The 24,242-nt window shown below is 38.8% G+C and overlaps 1 protein-coding gene across 16 annotated transcripts in view; it reads right to left on the bottom strand.

Moving 5' to 3' along the window:
- AAK1 (AP2 associated kinase 1) overlaps positions 1–24,242 on the bottom strand; it is a 158,989-nt gene that overhangs the window by 88,291 nt on the left and 46,456 nt on the right. For all 16 annotated transcript variants that reach the window (XM_025045175.1, XM_025045182.1, XM_025045183.1 and 13 more), the window contains exon 3: positions 3,171–3,289. In XM_025045175.1, the coding sequence (XP_024900943.1) occupies positions 3,171–3,289 (119 nt within the window). The remainder of the gene's footprint in view (positions 1–3,170; positions 3,290–24,242) is intronic.

The raw sequence follows: 24,242 nt of genomic DNA, 5'->3' as shown, positions 1-24,242 counted from the left end.
CTCTCAAAAAAGAAATCCCCAAGCTCAGATGGTTTCACTGAAGAATTCCCTGAAATGCTTAAAGAATGAACACCTATTCTACAAAATCTCTTGCAGAAAACAGAAGAGGAGGGAACACTTTCCAGTCTATTATGAAGCCAGGATTACCTTGCTACCTAAACCAGAAAAAGGAAGTTAAAAAAAACTATAGACCATTATCTCTCATGACTATAGATGTGAAAATCTTTAATAAAATATTACAAACAGAATTTAGCAATATATAAAAATAATTATAGACCATGACCAAGTGAGAATTATTGCTGGGATGCAAACCTGGTTTATTATTTGAAAAGCAGTCAATATGATCCACCATATTAAGGATAAAAAAAAGAAAATGACACAATCATTTCAATCAGTGCAAAAAAATTAAAATGTCAAAAAAGAGGAGTCAATAAATCTAACAAAAAGAGAGGCAAAACGAATGCTGAGGAAATTCCAAGATAAGACTGTAAATTAGGTCTAGAGGGCAACCAACCCAGATTCCATCGTGTCAGAAAACTGGGATTTCTTCAAGAAGATAAAATAGAATACTAAATGTGCTTAAGAGTATTAAAATAATGATTTATACAACTTGGGAAGAGTTTGGGATTAAATTGCTAAAAAGTACACAGAATACTAAAACAAAACAAAAGCAAAATAAAACAAACAAAAAGAACAATTATTAATTCCAGTGAAAAGAGAGTTATGTAGGAAAGGAATAGTAATCATAGTCTATGAGGAGATTCAGCAGAAATAATGTTTGCTTATATAATAATGTAAAAACTCATACTAATCTAACTAATATACTGCCAAAACTTACTATTTTAGAAGAATGGGAGATGAGAATAATGCTAGTATTGCAGGGGGAGTACATATGGGGGATGAAAGAGCTAAATTTTTACTTTGCACAGTGTAACATGCCTAAAATGGAAAAAAATCAAGAATTAGCATTATCAGCATCTTATTTAGAAATATATCAAATGTATCAACTAAAAGTGGTTGCTTTGGGACATTGAAAAGGCATAGGAGGAACCTCCCTCTAGGAATAGCTTGATGTTTTCTGTAATAAGCTTATTTCGCTCATTTGAGTATTTAAGATTTGAAAAAACATAAACTAATTTAAAAATAAAACAAAACTCTCACAGTTAATACATGGCTGGGCCAGAACTTTAACCCATGTAATTTAATTCCTAATCAGGTCCATTAATTTGTGAGCTCCTACAGGGCCTGTGTCTTAGTTCCTCTACTCTAACACCTGCCTAGCACAAAGTAAACCCTTAAACATGTTTCTAAATGAGTGGGAGAAAATTTAAGAGTGGAATTACCTTCCTAACATCAGAAAATTAATAAAAAAGGCATTCCAAGCAGAGGAAACAGCAGAAGCAAAGACGGGAAACGGAGCATGAGAGCTCAGCAAGGAAGGGGCAAAAGGTGGGAGGAAGAGTAATAGGAAGCATCCAGAAACTTCACTGGGTGGATGAAGGGAAGTAGGGTGAGCACAGTCGTTTAGAGCTGTGTGGCAGGAGAGTGAGAGGGCACTGGTGCTTTATGGACAGATCCATGTGGCCCTGACTGTATGTACAAGAGCAGTCAGTTCTCTCAATATGCTCCTTTCTCCTCAACTCTCCTACTGAGGATGACCAAGGCAGACTTAGGTTTTTGGGTTTTTTTTTCTTTCGCAGTGATGATAACTCTTATTTCCACCAACAGTTCCTTCTCAAACAGTTTCAGCTTTTAGAATCCAAAGTAGTACAGTACCAGGTTCTCCAAAATTCTGAGTTCTTCTTTCAGTAGGTCTGCTATAGTACAACTAGTTACTCTAAGTGGCCATAGAAAGGGCAAACCTACAGAGGTGGGCAGCGGCAAGCAAAGCCTAGAGGAATCCCTACAATGCCACCTTCACCCATTTTTGGACCCCTTTCTGCTCTTTACGAAAGCATTAAAATCCAGGACACAAAGAAATCATCACTTCTTGATTGACACAGGTACTCTGCCATTACCATTATTCATATATTCATTTCATCCAAAGTTTATTAAAGTATTTACTAGAAGTTAAGCAGTGTGCTGAAATAGTTTCTGATTTCAAACAACTTACGTTCTGATAGCAGACTTATAAAATAACAAGACAGGCAATATAACTGGCATAAACAAAAGTACTGTGGAAACACGATTAAGAGACTATTTAAAATTTTTTATGTATAATGTCAGGGATGAAAGAGACAACTCTAACACACACACATGTACCCATAGCTCTGTTTCGATCATAATTGTTTCTCTTCTAAATCCACTCATTAATTTCGAGACATCATATTATTTCATCCATAAATATTTCAGCATATATCTCTAAAAGACAGGGACTCCTTTAAATAAAACATGAATCTGAATCTTGAAAACCGAGTAACTTTTTTAAGACGTGAGGTATAATTAACATAATAAAATGCACAGATCTTAAGATGTTCAATGAGTTCTCACAATTGTGTAGTCCTGTATAACCTGTATCCAAAACAAGATACAGAACATTTCTATGGCCCAGAAATCTCCTACATGCCCCTTTCTAGTCAATTTCCCATACCAAGATAACTACTTCCTGATTTCTATTACCAAAGATAATAGAAATCCTATTCTTGGACTTTTATAAACAGAATCAGAGTATATATGAGTAAGAAGTTTCTAGGTCAAAAAAAGGGAAAAGCATTCCAGGTGGAAAAAAGTACATGTACAAAATAAAAACGTGTGAAGTTATGTTCACAGGATGCTGAAGAACTCAAGAGGGCTGGAAACTGGGATTGGTAACTGATAGAAGACAAGGCTAGGAGAAGAAACTCGTTGGGAAGCTAGGGAGGGTTTCCGGATTGAACTCCACAGTTAATTCTAGGAATCAAGTTGTTTAATAAACTATTCCCAATGCTCCATACTATTTCTCTGACATAAAAAGCAGTCAGTTCTCTCAATATACTCCTTTCTCCTCAACCCTCCTGCTGAGGATGACCAAGGCAGAAGCAGTGTCCTATATGGCTGTTTACTTCCATTTTGTGCAGAGGCCACTCTGCCATCTCAGGGAACAAGCCTCGCTTGGTTTTCTTATGAGAGGGCACAGTCTCTCCCCCTACCCATTTTAAATAAGCAGTCTTGAGTCTGAGGGGCAGCCTTACCATTATCTGGATTTCTCTTTTGCACACCTGGAGATCATGTTCATTGTTGACAAACATGCGTTTCAAGGCACATTTCATTCCATTGCTTGTCCTCACGAGAAACACGATAGCAAATCCACCTGTGAGAGAAACAAACACACAAGCTCTTTTGAGTCACGTTCAAAAAGTCAGTCAGATTACTATAGTGGCTACAGGTTGCTGCTGTCACTGTTGATGGTACTGATGCCACTGCCATTTAGTCTTCATACTGCCTGGCTTCGAAGGCATTCTTAGATTCTCGGAACCCAGAGGTATTACTTGGGCAGTTGGGCTGCAGGAATTGAAGAAATTGTTCCTATCTATCTCAGGAAAAAGGAACAGTAATTATCTTCCAAAGAACAGAGGACTAGACAGAAGAAAAGAAGGAAAAAACAACTAAATTCCAACCACTGTCCTAGGCATTTTAAGCTCTTGTTTAATTCTAACTACTATCCTGTGAGGCTGGGTGTTATTATTCCCTTTAAGGCAATAATTACTAGCTGAGGCAGTCTTAAATGTTTTGAATTTGTTACACCTTAGCATTCCACAAATCCTTAGAACTCCTAACCTTGACCTCACTCCCCAAACACTGTTATGAGGTGTTCGATGAAACTGTTAATAGGGATTATAAATAGGTCAGGTGCTGCAAAGCTGTCAAAGTTGAAGACCTTGAGATAAGCAGCAGTTATACTGGACACTTAGTCCATCTGCCTGCTCATACGACCTCATAATTTAGCTTAAATTATCCTGTGCACTGACCCTGTGTAGCAAAAAAAAAAAAATCACTGGGTTATTCTTTGCACAGAGGTGATCACTAATTGGATGGAGCTGAACACAGAGGAAAGGCATCAGTACAGGAACTTGAATTGAGGTTACAAGGTTATGGTATAGTATTGGGACTAGCAGCCACATGCAAAACTGATAAAGAGCAATAAGTAGTGATTATAGAGACCTCAGGCCTGACGGACGACTTGAGTCCCGACTGCCACTCTTGTTCTTCTGAGGCCCAGCGGCACTTCAGTCAGTATCTGGCTGCTGATGAATGTCATATCTTTACAATAATTATTCCTTTTCAAGTCAGCTTGTTTTTGTTCCTTACAGCCAAAGAGAGCTTTAATCATAAAGCATTGTTACGTTTTCATTAAATACACACATAATTCTGTATTAAAAATTTTTAATGGGCTCAAATATTCCAATGTATATTTTGATAATGATTTATCAGAGACTGCATGTTTGTATATTTCCTATCATTATGATCTTCTTCAGTATTCAGATATACACTGAAATTTACCATATAATCTTTAATTTTAACTGTCATTTTCTTGTAATATTTTCAAGTACTTTCAAGTACACTTACACTGCTCAATTGTCAATTGTAATTCTAGAATTCTGAGTATTTATTTAAAATTTTTTTTTTAACTGGGGGGAGGAAGTGAGGGAGGTGGGAGGCAGATGGGGTAAAAGGGGTAAAATATGTGGTGACATTAATTAAAAATAAATAAATTTTTTAAAAAGAAAAATAAATAAATTTGGACATATGAAAATTTTTTTAAACCCTAGCACACACTCACAAAGGTCTTATCACCAAAAAAAATAAGAAACAAACAAAAAAAACCTCTCGATTCAAAGATGCACATTTTTTACATTTTAATTTTTAAGATGTCTGAAATTTTCTTGTAATAAATATATATATTTAATGAAGTACTATTTGTCTTTTTTCACCCTATATGCTATTAAATTCATGATGTATCTTATAATCAAGTTGGACTGGGGAAAATGATAGAATAAATTATAAAATTTCTATGCATAGTCATAACTGTTTCATGAACACAGTGGGTATTCATTTCATAGGTATTTTGAATTTCATAAGAAATCAGAACTACAGACTTTGCACCAGCAGGGCTTCTAGAGAGCAGTCCAAGCATTTTGCTTATGGATGGAGAAAACTAGTGAGGCTCAGGACTCTCATGGCTAGCTACAGGCAGAACCTGGAACAGTGTCACTCTCCTGATTGACCAAAAAATGTTCTTCCCACTTCATCTATCTTAGAGAAAACTGTGCAATCCCCCTGACAGTGCTGACAGTGTCACAGAACAAAGGTTGGGAGAACAAAAGTTGGGAATGGCTACTTCTTTCAGTTCTGTGAGGCATGGCACTTCTAAAGGACAGGCTATCCTTTCAGAATTTGGTTGGTGATGCAGCAATTTGAGATAACTGCCACCAGATGGGAGCAGTATTGTTTTCTTCACCAGGTAGCAAGATGACCTTTCTAACCAGAACTGAAGAAATGAGTCAGATGCCTACCACACGATCTAGGCAAGCACAACTAGCTGAGAAGAGCCAATCCAGATTCTCAAAGCCTGCGCCGATCATATATCTAAAGGCCAGTCAATACACCACTATGCCTACCACAGACAGAACCATGTTATCAAGCATCTATGCCCATACAAGGGCTTATTTGCAGGTAAAGAACATTTAAATCAGGGTTCCTTGGCCATGATATCAAAATCGAAGCCTGACAGAATTTGTCAATTTAAAAGTGTTGGCCACTATCACTATGTAGTTGACTAAATGGAGATGTAAATTATTAGATTAGAAGGTAGAGGGGAGATAGCACCATTCAAGATGCTTCTCCAGCACAGGTTCGCCATGTGAATCTAGGTAATAAGAGTCTCAGCCACAGCTAAACAGGGTTCAGGCTGTTACAGAAGGCAGTTATGACTGTCAATAGAGATGCTCATTTCAGACTGAGTTGCATCCCAAGATCTTGATTAGAAGAAAAAAATCTAAAGCTGAGCTGAGGATGGTTTGAAGAGGTAAGAAAAGCTAACATTCAGTAGAGCCTGCTCCAGTTTCTCTGCCTACTGGCATTTTTTGAAACGCTAAAATAATCTTCATGATTTTATTGGAATGCAGTTTTTGGACAATCCATGAATTTACTGAATCACGAAGGGAAAGGATCTGATACATTATGTGAGGTAAGCAAGTGAAATAGGCAAGATAATTGTGGCACATACACATTTTTGTCTATTAAATATGTAGGAATACCTTTTTTACTTCCACAAAGAAACGTTTTCTCCCACTTTCCCTAAAATACAAAGCACTCTTGGTTGATGATGTTGATAGGTACTTTCTACTATGAGTTTAGAGATTTCGTCTGTTTGGTTCCCCTACTGTCATGACCTAGAATAGTGCCTAACACGTCAAGGGCACTTGAAAATGAACTAAATTCCCTCTTAATGTTATAGAATAGAAAAGGCTACAGAGAGTAGTGAAGACTGTGAGAAATTAAAGCATATGGCTCATGTAAAGGAATAGCTACTACACAACTCCAGGTATTTGTTGCCATGTAGGAACATAGACCCAGTTCTGTCAGATCTGCTAATTTCTAAAGATAAATTAGAAACCCAAAACTTCATGTGGCATCTCCAGATTTAAACACTGGCAACAAGTCACATTTTAAATTAACACTGGACAGGTTGACATCGGACAGGCTGAAGAAAACAACACATTTGAGAGGCTTTAGGTATCTTTGAGCATACAGTTTTCTACCGGTGATCTAATCTAACCCCAACATTTTACTGACAGCCAGAGAGGGAGAACTGACATAGCCAATGTTACAAAAAGTTAAAAGATGACTTGCAAATAAAATTTATATATAGATTAACTCATATATTGGTTATCACAGTTCTTATCTTTCTTCCCTGAAGAGGAAATTATGGAATACTTCCTCCCACCTCCAACCAGCATTTGTATATGACTTTATGCTTTTTTAAAGGCATTTTGAAATAAATGATTTCATTTCCATTTTCACAATAACTGAATGAGGTAGGTGAACTACTATTGTCCCCATCTTCCCAAAAGGAAAGAGATGTAGAGAGATTAAGGTCTTTTCATAACAACACATAGAGCTAGTTAGTGGTTGAGCTCAGACCAGATGTCTCATCTTTTAAAATCAACTTTATATATAATACAATGTACCCTTTTAAGTGTACAGTTTGATGCATTTTCACAACTGTATACACTCTTGTAACCATCACCACAATCAATCCATCACTGCGAATCTCATGCCTCTTTGTAGGCATCTCCCTCCTCCTTCTCGATATAAATTTTTCTTGCTCTAGAATAAATGGAATCACAAAGTATATACATACTCCTGTGTCTAGCTTCTTTCATTCAGCATACTACTTCTGAGATTAATCTTCATTGTTATATGTACCAGTAGTTTGGTTTTTTAAAATTGCAGACTAGTACTCCATTGTATAGATTCTCCACAATTAGTTTATCCATTCGCTTGTTGGAGGATATATGAATTGTTTCTAGCTTTTGCCTATTATTATAAAATGTTCATACAGAAGTCCTTTTTCTGTGGACATAGGTATTTATTTCTCTTGGGTAAAAACTTAGGAATGATAGTCTGGGTCTTATGGTTAAGTGTGTATCAGCTTTATAAGAAACTGTAGTTCTCTACAGTGGTTATACCACTTCAGATTCTCAATAGCCACGTATGAGAGTTCTGGTTGTTCCACATCCTCACCAACATTTGGTATTGTTGGTATTTTGATTTTAGCCATTCTAGTTGGGTGTGTAGGGATATTTCATTGTGGTTTTAATTTGCATTCCCCTATAGATCCTTCCTCATTTAAACTACTAGGATTAGCTGCTTTCCACCACTTTCATAATGAAAGGCTTAATAAGCATAGGATCCTGAAGTCACTGATGAAATTACTGTGATACCTTGAACTTCTACCTCTCAAGCAAAGATGACAGAATGCCTACATCTCTCATTCAAGAAGGCAAGTGAGAATTTGTAATACACAGAGTAGGGGATTATATAATCTCTAAATCTCTTTCAATTCTGATGTCAATAAGAGATCATGGTCATCAACGTCATTATCATAACTAAAACTTTTTCAACAAAACCTTCTCAGGAGCCTGATCATGCTATTTGACATCAGCAACGGGAATTTTGAAGAACCAAGTGTAGTACCTCTCCTAGCTTGGTCTCAAATACTGAATCATGCCAAATCGTACCAGACCTCAGGGGCTGTGCCAAATGAATCAAGACACCAGTGACTTCCTTCCATGTAGCAAGGATAAGTGAGGAATGGGGGAGGTAAGGTGAGTAGGAAGGGAAGAAAAACACCAAACTGATGATCTCAGTAGTGATGTGCAAAGAGCAGAGAAACAGCTGAGCAGATGATGAGAACAATTAGATCAGTGGTCCCCAACCTTTTTGGCACCAGGGACGGGTGCTCCTATGAGAAGCTAATGCCTGATGATCTGAGGTGAAGTTGGGCAGTGATGCTAGTGCTGGGGAGCAGCTGCAAATACTGATGAAGCTTCACGGGCTAGCCTGTCATTCACCTCCTGCTGTGCAGCCGAGTTTCTAACAGGCCACAGACCAGTACCCATCCTCGGCCTGGGGGTTGGGGACTCTTAGATTAGACCATGAGACATAGAAGCCCATCATGGTGCTAAGGCAGGGTTTCTGGTTTGCTGCCAAAGAGGTTGTGCTGGATATTTTAAGATGGGGCCTAGATTCTAGGCACTAAAATCTGCCACCGCTTATTTCCCCACAGGTTGAAGGAAACTTCATTTGCTAACATCAGTCCCATCTATACTTTTAGAAATGGCTTCCACTTGTCTGAGACAAAAAAAGACACAAACCAAAGGCGCCAGAGGATACTAAAAGAAAACCTCACCCAGACTCATATTTTGCACCTATTTTCCACTTTTCCACCTTACAAACTTCGTTTCTTTTAAAGTAAGGTTTAACCTAATGAATGTTTACTTAATGCAGTTTCCCTTTGAATGACCTGAGGGTAAAATAAAATAGCATTCTGGGGCTTTTCTAAATAATCAGATAGAGAACACAGTTAAAGTGGAATTTTTCTGGAAGATGTAAAAGAAAAGGCAATACCGGACAAGTTACTGGATCTTTTTGGCCTCCATTTCCTCAACTGTAGGAATTAAGACTAAATTAGTGGTTTTAAAACTTGGTTCCTCAGAGCCCTAGGATTATAGGAGGTATTTCAATAGCCCCATTAGGAAAAAAATGACTCCACTTAAGGCAGAGCTCTCACACACCTTCCTTTAGCTGTTTAATATTAATTCTGAACAAGATGCTAGGGGTAAAAAAAAGGGTCCAACTCTGCTTCAAAGGAGAATAAAAAAGTACCCAAAGAATATTCTGTAGCTATGTAAGAGTAGTTTATAAAGAAAAAAAGGACTACCCCACTGCAAGTCATGCAAATAGCCCTTACCTGATATGTCTCCTGCAGATATAAATGGGTACAGGCTGTGCCACCACATCCACTTCACACTGAAATCATGCAGCATTCCCTTAAGTCCAAGAGGTTAGGTTCAAACTCTGGCTCTGGCAAGCCACGACCTTCCTGAGGCCATGTCCTCTCACAGTAAAGGGCAGCTGAGATCTACCTCACAGTTTTGCAGAGCATTACATGATAAGGAAGGCACCTTAGCGCATAAGAGATATGTGATGAACATAGGTGTTCCCTCCTTATCTCCCCCATCCACTAAAAAAAGTCCTTTGTTTTTGTATGATACCTGACTTATCATAAAGTTCTAAATCTGAAATATCTTCTTCAGATCAAGGGCACAAACCCAAATGCCTATAGGGCCAGACAGATCATCTAAAACAGCAGTCCCCAACATTTTTGGCACCAGGAACTGGTGCTCCTATGAGACTCTAATGCCTGATGATCTGAGGTGGAGCGGAGGCGGTGAAGCTAGTGCTGGGGAGCAATTGCAAATACACAGGAAGCTTCACTCACTCTCCCACCACTAACCTCCTGCTATGCAGCCCAGTTCCTAACAGGCCATGGGCTGGTACCAGTACCAGCACCAGTCTGTGGTCCTGGGGTTGGGGACCCCTGAGGGAAACAGTCCAGATATAACAGAATGTATACAAGAAGTCTGATGACACAGACTCACTGTCAGGGAGATTGTGAGAACAGTGGGGACTGTAAGCCAGAAAGTGCATGCCCCAGCTCATTTCTCAACTTCAGTCATGGAGGAATGTGAGCTGAAGGTTGCCAAATTTTTCAATTTCCAAGAGAAGTTGGATTTTTAGGTAAAAATCTTCTGATTTTTAAATCCAGGTAACAATCTTTAAAAATTTTCTTGAACCATGTGCAAGTTAAGGAAAATCCATTTGTAGGCTAGGACTATACTAGGCAGCCCTGTCGCAATCTTTATGGGACCCTTGTGAAGTAGCAGGGCATGTATTAACAATCTCCAATTGACCGGCTAGGAAACTGAGAAAAGCCTAAGTAGCCTCCCGTGTACTGCCACTTACTGCCAGGGCTAGAATCCAGGCGTGCCAATTCCTGGCCCTCACCTTGGCCCACTCTCTCTTGTTGCTGTCCCCTCCCTGTGTCAGCAGCACACGGTGCAGGAACACCTCCACTATAAGGGAAGGAGAGGCAAGGGAGGTTGACTAAAGCTTAGACTCTCTAGTTGACCAGGTGGAAGAGTCCTCTGTACAGCGAGAACCTGAGAGCACAGTCTGCAGTGTCTGTGAGCTCCCACAGGGAGTAATGACCAAGAAGCTTATAAACATCCACCTACAATTTATTCGCATTGTAGACAACTTTGCCAAAAGTTTCCGAAGGAACAAAAATTTTCAAAACTGTAGAACAGATGGCAAGGAGCAAAGCAAAGATTTCACAGGAGAAAAGGTCAATCTGAAGCATTTGTCAATAGTGACTCCAGTGGGGACTTGGGTTTGTTTTTTAACATCAATCTCTCCTCATTTGCCTCAAATTAAAAATCATCATGTACCAGCTCCTTCTGGGGAACATGTCAAAGCAGTATCTTCCCCAGGCAGAAAGAACACCCAGATGGGGGATGATTTGAGGCATTCAATTTCCATTCCCCTAATCAGGAGCTGTGGGTACAAGTCAGAGACTGGCAAACTCTGCAGTGGTACAGAAACATCAATGGAACTCAATCAAGGCTATAGCCCATGTGGAACGTGGGGCAGCTAGAACTGGTTCTTCCTTTCCAGGACTGCAAAACTGGGGAGCATCTCCAGCTCAGAGGGTTTGGCAAGAGTCTCCAAAAATAAATTTTCCAGGGAAGATAGATACCTGCCTGCCTGGAACAAAAGGTTAAGACTTTTAAGAAATCAAGTTGGCTCGCACACACCAGAGTCTTGTGGATTACAAAGGCTTAAGAATTATTGTGGATAGAACCAAAGTATATTGGCCTGGCCTGTTGACATCTAAAAACTACTGAAAGAGGGCCTTTTCCTGAGCTACCTGGCCCACCTTCGCTGTCCTGTTATGTTACCACAGGGTTAATCATCTGGTGAATGTAGAGAGAAATGATGAGAGACATCAGTAGGGCCATATTCTTTGTTCACTGAAATCCACTGAGCAGCTTTCCCATGTTAGACTAAGCCATTTTCTATATTAGGTTGATCTTTTGAAAATGTAAATTGGATATAATTCACCTGTTTGAAACTCTTCAGTGGCTTCTTGCCCTTCTCAGAATAAAACTCCAAATGCTTACTATGGCCCTTATGTGATAGGACATGATCTCTCTCTCCAATGTCATTCAAACACCACAGTCTTCTATTGCTCACTTTGTTCCAGCCACAGTTGACTCCTTTCCTCCTTGATATTGTTTATATTCCACCCTTCCTAAGGATTTCTCCTTAGGACTGGGGCATACATCTCCCTTTGCCCCAGTCACTTATTCTTGGCCTACTCCTTCAGATTTCAGGTTAAATGTTAATGCCTTAGAAGAGCCTTCCCTGATTGCCCCCAACCCTCACCCTCTACTTCTGATGAGGTTATGTCTCTTGTTATACACAGCACCCTCTATATTTCCTTTGGGGTATATCAGGAATATAATTAAATACTCAGGTGGGCAATTCGTGGTTTGATGCCTTCTTTTCCTGAACACTGTAAACTGTATAAGGACAAGGACAACGACTGACTCACTGTGGCCTGTCACCCAGCATAATACCTACTACATAAAAGGTACTCAAATGTTTGAAACACAATGTGTTTGCCTTGTACCGTAAAATATTTTTTTTAATCCCAAAAACAAAACAAAAAAATATGACACAGTTTCAGGTTTTCAGAAGGTTAGAATCTAGTTTGGGATAGTAAGGACACATTTTGAGAGAAGGCCTCTCGGTGATAAGGTGGTCAACCCTTCCTGAGAAAAACCCTGAGAGTTCAGTCTGGCACAGCTGAGAGCTGTTTGAGACTGGAGCCCACTGAACTGTGTCCTGGGGCAATATGCTCAAGGCGCAGCTTTATGGAGAGCTTTACAGAAATCTCTGTGCTATTACAGAGCGACACTTGTTCTACATGCGATCTCTTCTTTTAAAAATAACACTTGAGCTGGAAATGGAAACACTTCAGTTGAGAAGAAAAAAATCAAACAGCCCATGCTCAACCCTGCATCATTGCTCATCTGAAGGAATGGAGAGTCCCTTGGGCAAGAATTCTCAGTCCCCTAAGCCACTGGTGCCAGCAATCTTCTAATAAGTGGTGTGCACACAAACAGAGCAACTGAGGTCAGCCAGAGGGCATGGCATCCATGCCCAGATTTATCAGTTCCCCACTGAAGACACCTGAGCTCCACCAAGACATGATGTGTGTTACTGGTCCACATTCTCCGAAAGAGAACTAAAGTTTTAACAAAGCCAAAGACTAGCTAACATTCTCTCAGCTCCCAACTGTTAATTCCAGAGCATTCCACTTTAACTTCATGCTTCAAAGCTTACTTTTCTGCACTTATTGCTTCTGTAGTAAGATCAGGTTAACTAGCTCTGTTCCAGAAAGAGCATCCTGTTCCAAAAGAGCATTTACTAGTGTGGTGATTGAGCTTAGCAGCCAGGTTAAAAGCTGTGTCTTCTGTTCTACTGAGATATGCTCTGACATCAAAGGTACATAATATAAAAATTTTCAACTGTGTAGGTTTCATTAGAACTGGTCTCCAGGCAAACTTCTTTATCCAGGTCATTCTAATCTATCTCAGCCCTCCTAATTAGGTGAGAGGAGATGAGTTCTCATCCTGGAAAGCAGGATGACATTTTCTCAGCTCCCAACTGTTAATTCCAGAGCATTTCAATTTAACTTCATGCTAGATTAAAGCCCTTCCTCTGAGGTTCAGGATATGACTGCGCTACCCATAACCATCATCCGCCAGCTCCAGGTCATGGTCCCTCACCTAGTACTTGTGCACCAGGTCACAGTCGTCTCCTCATCCCAACTCCCACCATCGCCCACGTTGATTTACTGAGTCTTAACAATTCTATCCCCTAAACCGCTCCAGAATCCATCCCCTCTATTCCATCCCTGAAGCTCCCTCACACTGTCTTCTTTTCTAACCAGAACTAAAATAGAGTCCTAACATTCCATGCCTTGGATCTCATTCTCTTCTAAAATCCCTATCTTATAACTTCTCTTAAAATCATTCATTAGTTCCCTAACGCCAGAATAAAGACCAAATTCCTTAACAACACAGTATATAAGAACCTTTAAATTTTCTCCCACTTTGTTATGAAAAATTTCAAACACACAGTAAAGTTGAAAAGATCATACTGAAAACATCCATATACCCACCATCTAGAGTTTACAATTGTTGATATTTGCCATACTCGTTTTATCACACACTTATCATCCATCAATGCAAACATCAATTCATCTTATTTCCAAGTAAGTTACAGACCTCAGTGCACTTTACCCTAAATACTTTAGCATGCATTATCTTTAACTAGTATTCAGAGTTCATGGTTCTTTGGAGTGGTAGGGTAAAAATAAAGAGTATTTATAGTGAAATGTACAAATCTTAAGTGTATTATTGAATGTGTTTTGATAAATGTATACTCATATAACCCAAGCCACTATCAAGATACAAAGCCTTTCCATCACACAGAAAGTTCCCTCATGCTCCTTTCCAAACAATCCCACCTCCTATTTCCACTAGAAGCAACCACTATTTTGATTTTTTTCATTTATTACTAGTTTTTCCAGCTTTAGAACTTCATATAAATGGAATATAGTATGCGCTTTTTTGTGTAAGGATCTTTTAATCATAATAGTTTACATTGTTGAGTGTACAGAGTGGTTTTATTGCTGGCTAGTATTTTATTATTTGAATAAACCTGTTTATTCTTTTTCTTATAGATATTTGGGTTATGTCAAACTTGGAGCTACTATGAAGAAAGCTCCATATGCATTCTTGTACAAGTCTTTTTGTGTCATATGTTTTTATTTCTCTTGGGTAAATATCTAATACCTAAGAATATAAGAGCAAGGCTACTAGGTAGGTGTATATTTAATTTTACAAGAAACTGCCAGACCTTTCTCCAAAGTGGCTGTATCATTTTATACTCCCATCAACAATGTATGACAGCTCTAGATCCTTTATAATCTGAATACTGTCCAGTCCTGGCCCAGCTTCATGTCCCAATGCTCTCTCCCCCTCTACCACCAAGCTTTCAGAACTTTAACCTTTTTTCTGCTTTACTCCCAGGAAGTTTATACATGCCATTCCCTCTGTCTTGAATATCTTGATAAAAGGAGTTTGAGATTGTTAAAATAACACCTCTTCTGTAAAGTCTTCACTTTCTTTGACAATCACCCCCAGGCTTTCATATTATGGTACATGTTTGGCCAGTACCTCTATTATTACACTTATCACAATGTATTATGATTATCTGTGATACGCTAATCTCTCCAGTAGGCAAAGGGCGAACCAATCTTTTCTGCCCTGGTAGAAATGATACTTGTTATGTTATCATAATAATTTATGATATATTATATGATACTTTATAAAGTATTTTTTACATAAAGTATACCACATATCCTTTATGATACTTTAATGTTATAATCAAACACCATTTTTAGGACTTTTAATACTGTGAAACCATAGGAAAGCATTCTATGTTGTTCTCTAGGTCAGGCACTTGAAAAATGTGTCACCAAAGAAAATAAAAATGGAAAGAAGAGCTTCTTATTTCCTTTGGAATCCTCAGGGCTAACACAGTACTTGCTACATGGTAGATGATTAAGAGATGTTTCATTAATTAACAGCAAATCTAATAACGTTGTTTCCCTGCTCATAATTCTCCTCTAGCTTTCAAACGCCTACAAGACAAAATCCCAACCTTCGTGTGGCATACAAGGCCCATGATAATCTGGAGCCCACTCTGAAGTGAGGGCCTGGACAGCACCCTCCTATGCCTCAGTGATTTTGCTTGCATTCTCTACCTGGAATGCCTGTCTTCTCTTTAATTAGTAAACTTGTAACTGTTAAGTTCAAGTGTAGCTCAAATCAGGCCTCCTATGTGAACTTTCACCTAACAGAATGCCCATTTCCACATTATTTTCTTACCCTGATTTGTTGACATACCAGTCTTTCTCACTAAGACTACCTTCTCTCAGAGGGCAAAGATTTTGTCTTACTTTTATTCATTGTAGGACACACATTGGACTAGCTTCCCATACTCTTCACACCCTGCTGAAAAAATTAGATATGTTATATCAAGTGATCCCCTTCTCCTAGCCACAGCTAACTGGACCAGGAGTGGGCAGCTGGCACACACTCTCCACTGAGACTCTGAGTGACAGCCTCAGGAACTATATTCAGACGGTGCTATACAACCATGTAGACTAGGCTGGTGGCTACTGTCTTTCTCTTGCCTTTTTTAGAAAACACTCTGCATGCTCACAAATAAGCAGAGTGTTCTCTAAAAAAGGCAAGAGAATGGAGCAGACACTGAAAGAAGCTGCATTCTGAGGCTGTGAAGCTCCAAGGAGATACAGAAAGAAGAGCCACCTGATAACTTTCCAATATTCACAAAATCCAGCTTAACATCCTGCTGTTGGGTTCTGGAAAGTTCCCCTGTATTTATCCAGTAAATTCTTTTTTTTTAGTTTACTTTAATTTTAATTAAATTTCTGTTCCTTACACTCAATGACCCTACAACACTTTGCACCAATATGTTTATGAAATACACAAGCTCTGATACAATCTAAATTTTAATAATTTTAACCATTACAGGCTCGTTTAACAGAAAGTATCAAAAACAGAGTGTTAAAACAGAGTATTAAAAATTACACTTGAAGACTGAGAATTTTTAAGTTGAGGACAAGATTTACATTAAAATAGAACCTGCATGATTATACAAAGATCTAAGGAAGCAAGCGGTCAAAAATCCATTTGGGAAAGGACAGTCACAAGGAACTTGAACAGGGGGACATGGTCTACACTGTAATCTTTCTTGGGCTCACAGATAAGGGTTAGGAAGTAGGGTCCCCAGCACTCATTATCTGGGGATGTTGTGAAGATGGTTTTTGTCTGGGATTATCTAAGTAATCATAGAGAAGAGGATTTAGCGCTCAAATGGGAGAAAACAGGGTGAAGTCTTTCAAATTAAGTCTTTTAAATTAAGTAAAAAAAAGAACTCAGTTATGAAGAAATCTGGAGAGGCCTATCAAGAAGGTTAAGTCTCCAAAAGGACCAGGAGCATACCACCAGTGAACAATGCACTGAATTACATACTGGGAAAACTTCCCCTGCCTTTGGTATAAAACCAGGGTCAGGATTAGGGTGAGCAGAGTATGACGCCTGCCATAGACACAAGAAGATAAAGTCAGTAGTAATCTTTTTTCATTTGACTCAGGCTGTAGTATGGCTGGGCACAGCCCATTAAATTGATCCTGTATTTTAAATTCTGGTATTTTGTTCAAGGTTTCTTGCATTCATTTTTATTTTTTAAATATTGCATTAAAATATTATTTATGTTGATTACTGAGGTTTTGGGTGCCCCCTTGAATTCTGCACTTGGAGTATCTCCCTCTAGTCCTGGCCCTATGTGAAACTGTTGTCTGCACAGTAGAGAACTCTGTCTAGGCATCAGTGTCCATGTTGTCCTTCCACTCTGCTCCACAGAACACCTGAAAGGTCAAGACACTCTTGGGGGCCGGGCAGCAACTCAGTGAGTGACTCCAAAGGACGTGTGGGGGACTGGGAAATAGGAAGAGAAACAGAACTGTGGTGTCCGTTTCTGGCTCTCAGAAGTACAGTGAGGTAGTAAGGCTCCAAGGAGACCCTACTCTCAAAGCCCTCTAGGGCACAGGTGAGATGAGACTTGACTCAGGTGCCAAACAAACATAAAGAAACCAAGCTTCGCTGAAGCAGAGACCAAGCATTAACAGCCTAGATATTAAATGAGTATAAGCTCATCAACTAGATTGATAAAAAATGAGCACCAACCAAAATAGAACAGAAAAATATGGCTTAGGAAGAAAGGTGGGTCCTCATTCCAATAACCAGATGCTTCGGAGCCTCAACAAGAGCTGAAGAAAGAGGCTACTGGGTCAGTGCAGAACAATCAGAAGCCTAGGGAAAAATACCTGAAGCTTAATTAGGAGCCAGTACAGGGTATCAAGAGAAACCAAGATGTCAAAGGGTTCTAGATTTACGCCAAGCAAGGAAGAGAAGTAGATCTGAAGAACATAGGCTCCCACCCAACCTGGAAGTAAAAGGACAATTCTATTCAAGCATCTAGTACTATTGGTAAGCCGCACTTCAAATAAAGTTGAGGAGAGGGAAAGGAATGAGACTTGAGTGTTCCCTAAGCTGTATTAGCAAACAGCCTGAGTTAGGCAGTCATACCTTCTGGTAGGAATGTTAGCTGGTATAAAAAGCAACACAGAAATATGTATAAAAAGCCTCAAAGATCTTTTGACTCAACAATTTCATTTCTAGAAGTCTATCTTAAGGAAATAATCTGAAATATTCACAAAATGTACACAAAAATACTCGAGAAAAAAATTAGAAGCATGAAAAATGAAAATTACTTAAATGTCCCATAAGAAAAGATTTGGATGTAATGCAATCTCCATCAAAATCCCAATGACATTTTTTAAAGAAAAAGAACAAAAAATTATCATATTTGTATGGAACCACAAAAGACTCTGCATAACAAAAACAATCCTGAGAAAAAAGAACAAAGACAGAGGTATCATACTTCCTGACTTCAAATTATACTATGAAGCGACAATAATCAAAACAGCATGGTACTGGCAGAAAAACAGATGGAACAGAACCAATGGAACAGAATTGAGATCCTAGAAATAAACTCACATATATATGGGCAAATAATTTTAACACAGGAGCCAAAAACATACAATAGAGAAAAGAAAGCCACCCTGGGAAAATCAAAAAGCCACATGCAAAATAATGAAACTAGACTTCTATATATAGAAATCAACTCAAAACGAATCAAAGATCTAAATATAAAACCCAAAACAATGAAATTCATAGAAGAAAGCATAGGTACTAAATATATGGACCTTAGTCATAGAAAGGATTTTATGGATTTGACCCCAAAGGCACAGGAAATGAAAGCAAATATAAATGAATGGGACTATGTCAAACTAAAAAGCTTCTGCACACACACACACACACGCACACACACACGCACACACAACTATCAACAAAACAAAAAGGCAACCAACTGAATGGGAGAAGATATTTGCAAACAATATCTCTGATAAGGGGCTAATATCCAAATTAGATAAAAAACTCATATAACTCAACAACAAAAAAAAATCCAATTAAAAAATGGTCAGAGGACCTGAACAGACATTTCTTCCAAGAAGATATGCAAATGGCCAACAAGTACATGAAAAGATGTTCAGCTTCACTAGCTCTAAGGGGAATGCAAATCAAAACCACAATGAGATACTACTTCACACCTGTTAGAATGGCTATTATGAAAAAGATAAGAAAAAAGACAAGTGTTGGAGAGGTTGCGGAGAAAAAAGAACCCTCATATACTGCTGGTGGAAATGTAAATTGGTACAGCCACTGTGGAAAACAATATGAAAGTTCCTCAAAAAATTAAGAATAAAATTACCATATGACCCAGCAATCTTTCCTCTGGATATCTACCCAAAAAATCTGAAAGCATTTATTCGTAAAGATATATATGTATCCCTTTGTTCATTGCAGCATTATTCACAGTGGCTAAGACATGGAAATAACCTAAGTATCTTTCGATGAATGACTGGATAAAGATGTGGTACATATGGACAATGGAATACTACTAAGCGTTAGAAAAGATGAAATACTGCCCTTTGCAACAACATGAATGGATCTTGAGAATATCATGCTAAGTGAAACAAGTCAGACAAAATAAAAGAACCATATAATTTTACTCATGTGTGGGATATAAAACAGAAAGTAATACATAAACAAACAACACAAAACAAAAACCTCACAGCACAGACAACAGTACAGTGGTTACCAGAGAGGAAGGGGGATGGGACAGGTAGCAGAGGGTAGAGGGGGCCAATTATATGGTGATAGAAGGAGACTTGACTTTGGGTGGGGAACACACAATGCAATATACAGATGATGTACTATACAACTGTATACTTGAAACTGATATGATCTTATTAATGCCACCCCAATAAATTTAACAAAATTTTTTAAAAACTTAAAAAGACAAAATCCTCTACACCAAGAAGACACAGACTTGATGCAAAAGAATGAAAAATGAGAAAGTGGTATTGAGGGGTGTCTAATTGAAATAGATGAAAAGTTCAGCCCTGAAAAAAAAGACCTAATAATATTTAAGAGCTAATTCGGTGTCTTTACTGTTATTAGTTATGGAGAAATTTGGTGTATCAGAGCTATTTTTTAAAGAAGGAGATAATGGTGCTCATTGACAAATTATCACCATACCCATCATGACTGACCATTTTGACCTAGTTTTCCTATCTATTACCCAATCCCTGGAAATTTGTGCAGGTATTTTTCCCTAATAAATTCTACTACACTCTACACCACTTTGTATATTTGGGAATACAAGCTATATCTGGAATGTGCATTTGTCAAATAAGCCAGGAGCAAAACCAGTTTTTGACTCTAGGATACTAAATGCAATGAATTGCCTGGAAATAACAAAATGGGGCTTAAAAGACTAGGATAAATATTCCCTGCCTTTTCTGAAAAATATCAACATTAGCCATGAAGGAAGGACACAGGCCATCTATTTCTTTTATCACTGTATGATCCACAAGAAGTAGCTTTATTTTTGCCGAATGCATATAATTCTGCTGCTAAGCTATTATTCAAAATTAATATTCAGTTTTGCTTACAGGTATGTACAATGCCTGAATTAAGACATGCTAATACAAAAATAACAAAAAAATTTATTTAAAAACATAGTTTGTTCATACAAAAGAATATTATGTAGCCATTAAATATTTAACATTTTAATATCTTAAAGTATATACAATATATTAAATAAAAAGAACAAGATACAAAGCTCTTAAGAACACAACTATACTAAAATGTGGCAAAATGACTAGAAGAAAATACAACAAATGCTGTGACTGAAACAATCAAAAATTTTCTAAGACTGAGTTACCTGTGGATGGTGTATGAATGATTATTTTTTTCCATATCTTTTTCTCTATCTTCCACTTTTTCTATAATGACCATCTATTATCTTTCCTAAATTAAAAAAATCTTTTAGTTGTTTGTTTTTAAATAAAAAGCTGCCTGAAGAGGCATGTTACGAAACTAAGTCTCCAAAAAGGACCAGGAGTACACCAGCTCCAACCAATGCACTAAACTACATGTGGAGAAAATAGCATGTCTTTGGTGTAAAGCAGGGCTGGGATTAAAATAGGTAAAACTCTTTCTATTCAGAAAACATACAACATACAATGACTGACATCCCCACTAACCATAAAAAGGAGCATGAGTCCTTAAAAGAATATCACTTAAAAATATTATATGTTAACAATTATGCTTGAGTTTAATGGCAGTATAAACACATGATGCACACATAAACATTCAAAAAATAAGTAAATGAAAGTGATTATAATTATTAGCTCAATTAACCATGCTTATGAGAAGTTTATCAAGGCCTGGGTCTACCTAGGGACAAACATAGGCACATACGCCAAGAAAAAATTTGTCTCTAGAGCTCAAGAGCTCAAGTCCATGATCACAGAAGCATCATCACCCTGGAGAGCAGTCTGAAAAATTACTCTGGTAATCACACAAACGTAATTGGAATATCAGGAGAAGGAAACACACACACACAATATAATGCTCCATGGTATTAAGGCCGCATGTTCTATTCTCAATCAGACTTTCACATCTTCCAGCTACTTTATAGCACATCTGTTTAGGACACATCCAAAAATAGCACTATTGAGATTCAGCTCTGCGCCAAACACTTTCACATGCATCATCTAATTGCATCCTCATGACAATCCTGTGAGGCAAGTCTTATTATATCCATCTACCCAATGAAGAACCACAGGTTCACACTGTAAGCAGCAGAACTCCAATTGCCTGTGTGTGTGTCCAGTGCCCTAGATCTGTGTCTGGCAGGCTCATTTCCTAAAGCCCACCCAAAAACATGCTTCCAAAGGCTCCCCCAACATATTTTACTGTGATCTTCTCATCAAATTACCTATTATCCATTCAGAGACTCAAGTTCCATTTTACCAATAAGGAAAGTGAGATACAGCAAAGAATTCACTGAACTTTCCATTATCTGACCTCCGGCACCATGCACATTAAGAGTGGGCCACTGTGCTGTCCTGAGAAACCAGGCTATTCTGTAGAATTTACTCCTCTACTGTGAGGGGTTGGGACTAGCATGCCCTAACAGTCCCATCAGGGTCTATTCTAGGTAAAACAACAACAACAACAAAAAAAACCCATGACAAGGAAAGCTGAGCGACAATATAGGAGAGTGCCAGGAAACTACTGGTGCGTCAGCTTCCAGCACATCTTCAACCTTCCAGCACAGTGGAGATCACTTCCCAGGCCTACCAGCAGAACCAGACCGTGGGAGGGGTTTCAGCTACCAAGTTTGAGTTACATTCCTTTCTTGCTGCCCTAAATTCCCCTTCCCTTGTCCTTTGCATTTGCCCTAACAACAGGAGGCAGGGTGCAATATACACTGTGTCAGAAGAAAAGAGCCAGGCCCTCTCCTTATCCCTACCACCTGCGGCATAAGGGACCCACACCAAGCAGCAGCACATTTCAATAGGGGCCAGCAATTTAGGTCGGGGAGGCAGTGGGGATGGTACTCTTATTCTTAAATTTGAGTTCTTTTCACCTCCTTGTATCTCTTTCACCCTCACCTTCACTCAGGCACCCTAGGAAATGCAGGCTCTGGGGCAATGTGGTCTCAGTGGGAGGGGAAGGCCTGCTGGGGAAGAAGAGGAGAACTCATTGCACTTCCCTCCCACTCCCAGGGCTGTAAAATGGAACATTTTACCTCTCAGCTTTCAAGCAGTACTTAATTAAGGCAAGTGAAGGCTTTTGGATGAAGTGAAAAACAGTCTGCATTAGACAAAATCAGACCACACATCCCAACAGGGCTATGTTAGTAAAAGTATGTGATGGGGTTGTGGAAACTGTTTTCAGTGAAATTTTGAACAGAAAGATGCCTTTAAGCTTTTCTCTGAATGCTGAATATTAAGAGATGCTGACTGGTCTGAGTCTGCTTCATTGCAATTAGTGATTCAATTCTAAGGAAACCTGAGAGTCCAATGCTGAGCACATCTACAACCTGGCTCAGACAATAGTTCAAAAGCAACAAGATCCTATTCCCGGTGCACCACCTTCCTCCAACTCCCACTGACCTATACAACAGAACTACCCGCCTTTGTTTCTAAAATTATTCTCAGGGTCAAAAGTATCATTAAAAAATCTCAACACTGAAAGGGGCCTCAAACTCCTCCCTTTCCATCATCTCTAACTAACCACCAACTTTCAAGTCCTGAAAAGTCCGCAATCTACTGTGTCTTCAACTTTCGTACTCCTTCCTCTTCTAAGTTCTCTACATCAGCTCCTTCCTTGCCGCCATCCCTCCTCCTGTCTCTTGGGTCCACCACTCCCCCTTTAAGGACTTCACTGCAGAAATTATACCTCCTCTCTTGTATTTTCAATTGCTCCTCTCTACTGCCCCTCTCCCACCAGTATTGAAACATGCTTCAAATCTCTCTGATCTTAAAAAGAGGGAAGAAAATCTCTTCACTCCTTTCTTGATCCATCTAGCTACCACCCCTTTCCTCTCTTTCGCAACCAGTATTTTTATTATCTATACTCTTCTCTCTCTCCACCTACACCCCAGTCATGCAGAAACCTCCTATAATCTGGTTTCTGCCCTCCCCAAGGCCCTCACTGTGGTTCAATCCAGTACACTACTTTTCAGATATTATCTCACATGACAGCCATGCAGCATTGCTCACTGGTGATACTATGCAATCAAGGACTCTTTCCACTGGGCTTCCAAAGAAAAAGACATTACACGTTCAGTTTTCTCCTACATTTCTGTCCACTTCTTGATCTCTTTTAGAGTTCCTCATCCTCGTCCTGGTTCTTAAATGCTAATGTTTCTTCAGTTAAAGATTCAGTCCTGAGTCATCTGTGTTTGCTTTATGAATGCTCTGTAGGCAACTTCATCCATTAAGCAGTTAAGCATCCTTTAATTAAATTCATAATATTGACAACTCTCCTCAGAGGTCCAGACCCATATATTCGACTTTCTCAATTAACTTGATCGACATTTCCACTTGTAATTTTCATAGGCAGTCCAAACTCAACATTTTTGTTGAGAAAACTGAAGTCAAGCCCTCTATGTTCCCCCTACACCTTCCAAGGAAAGGAATTTCCTATATTACCTACCTATTATCATGAATGTGACCATCTACCCCATTTTGTATCTTTAGCAATTCCCTCTCTCCAACACCCAACTAATTACCAGAGCTTATTGATTTTTCTCCATCACTGTCAAATCTGTTTACTCTTCCCATACTCACTGCCATTGCCTTATTTCAGATTCTCATTTTTCTCCTGGAACTACCATTTCTTAGTGCACTCTCAGAATAGAAAGCTTTGGGGTGTCTGCCCAACCTGATGATTCACCTTACCCTGAACATTCCCTTTCCCCTACCAGTCATGTCTGACTAAATAATACCCTCGCCCCATCCCTGCCAGAGTTGATGGGACCAGTAAGGACAT

The sequence above is a fragment of the Pteropus alecto genome, unplaced genomic scaffold (assembly GCF_000325575.1).
Source record: "Pteropus alecto unplaced genomic scaffold, ASM32557v1 scaffold131, whole genome shotgun sequence".
In the NCBI taxonomy this organism is placed as follows: Eukaryota; Metazoa; Chordata; class Mammalia; order Chiroptera; family Pteropodidae; genus Pteropus; species Pteropus alecto.
The sequence above is the reverse complement of the archived record's forward strand: the minus strand, read 5'-3'. Positions and strand labels throughout refer to the sequence as shown.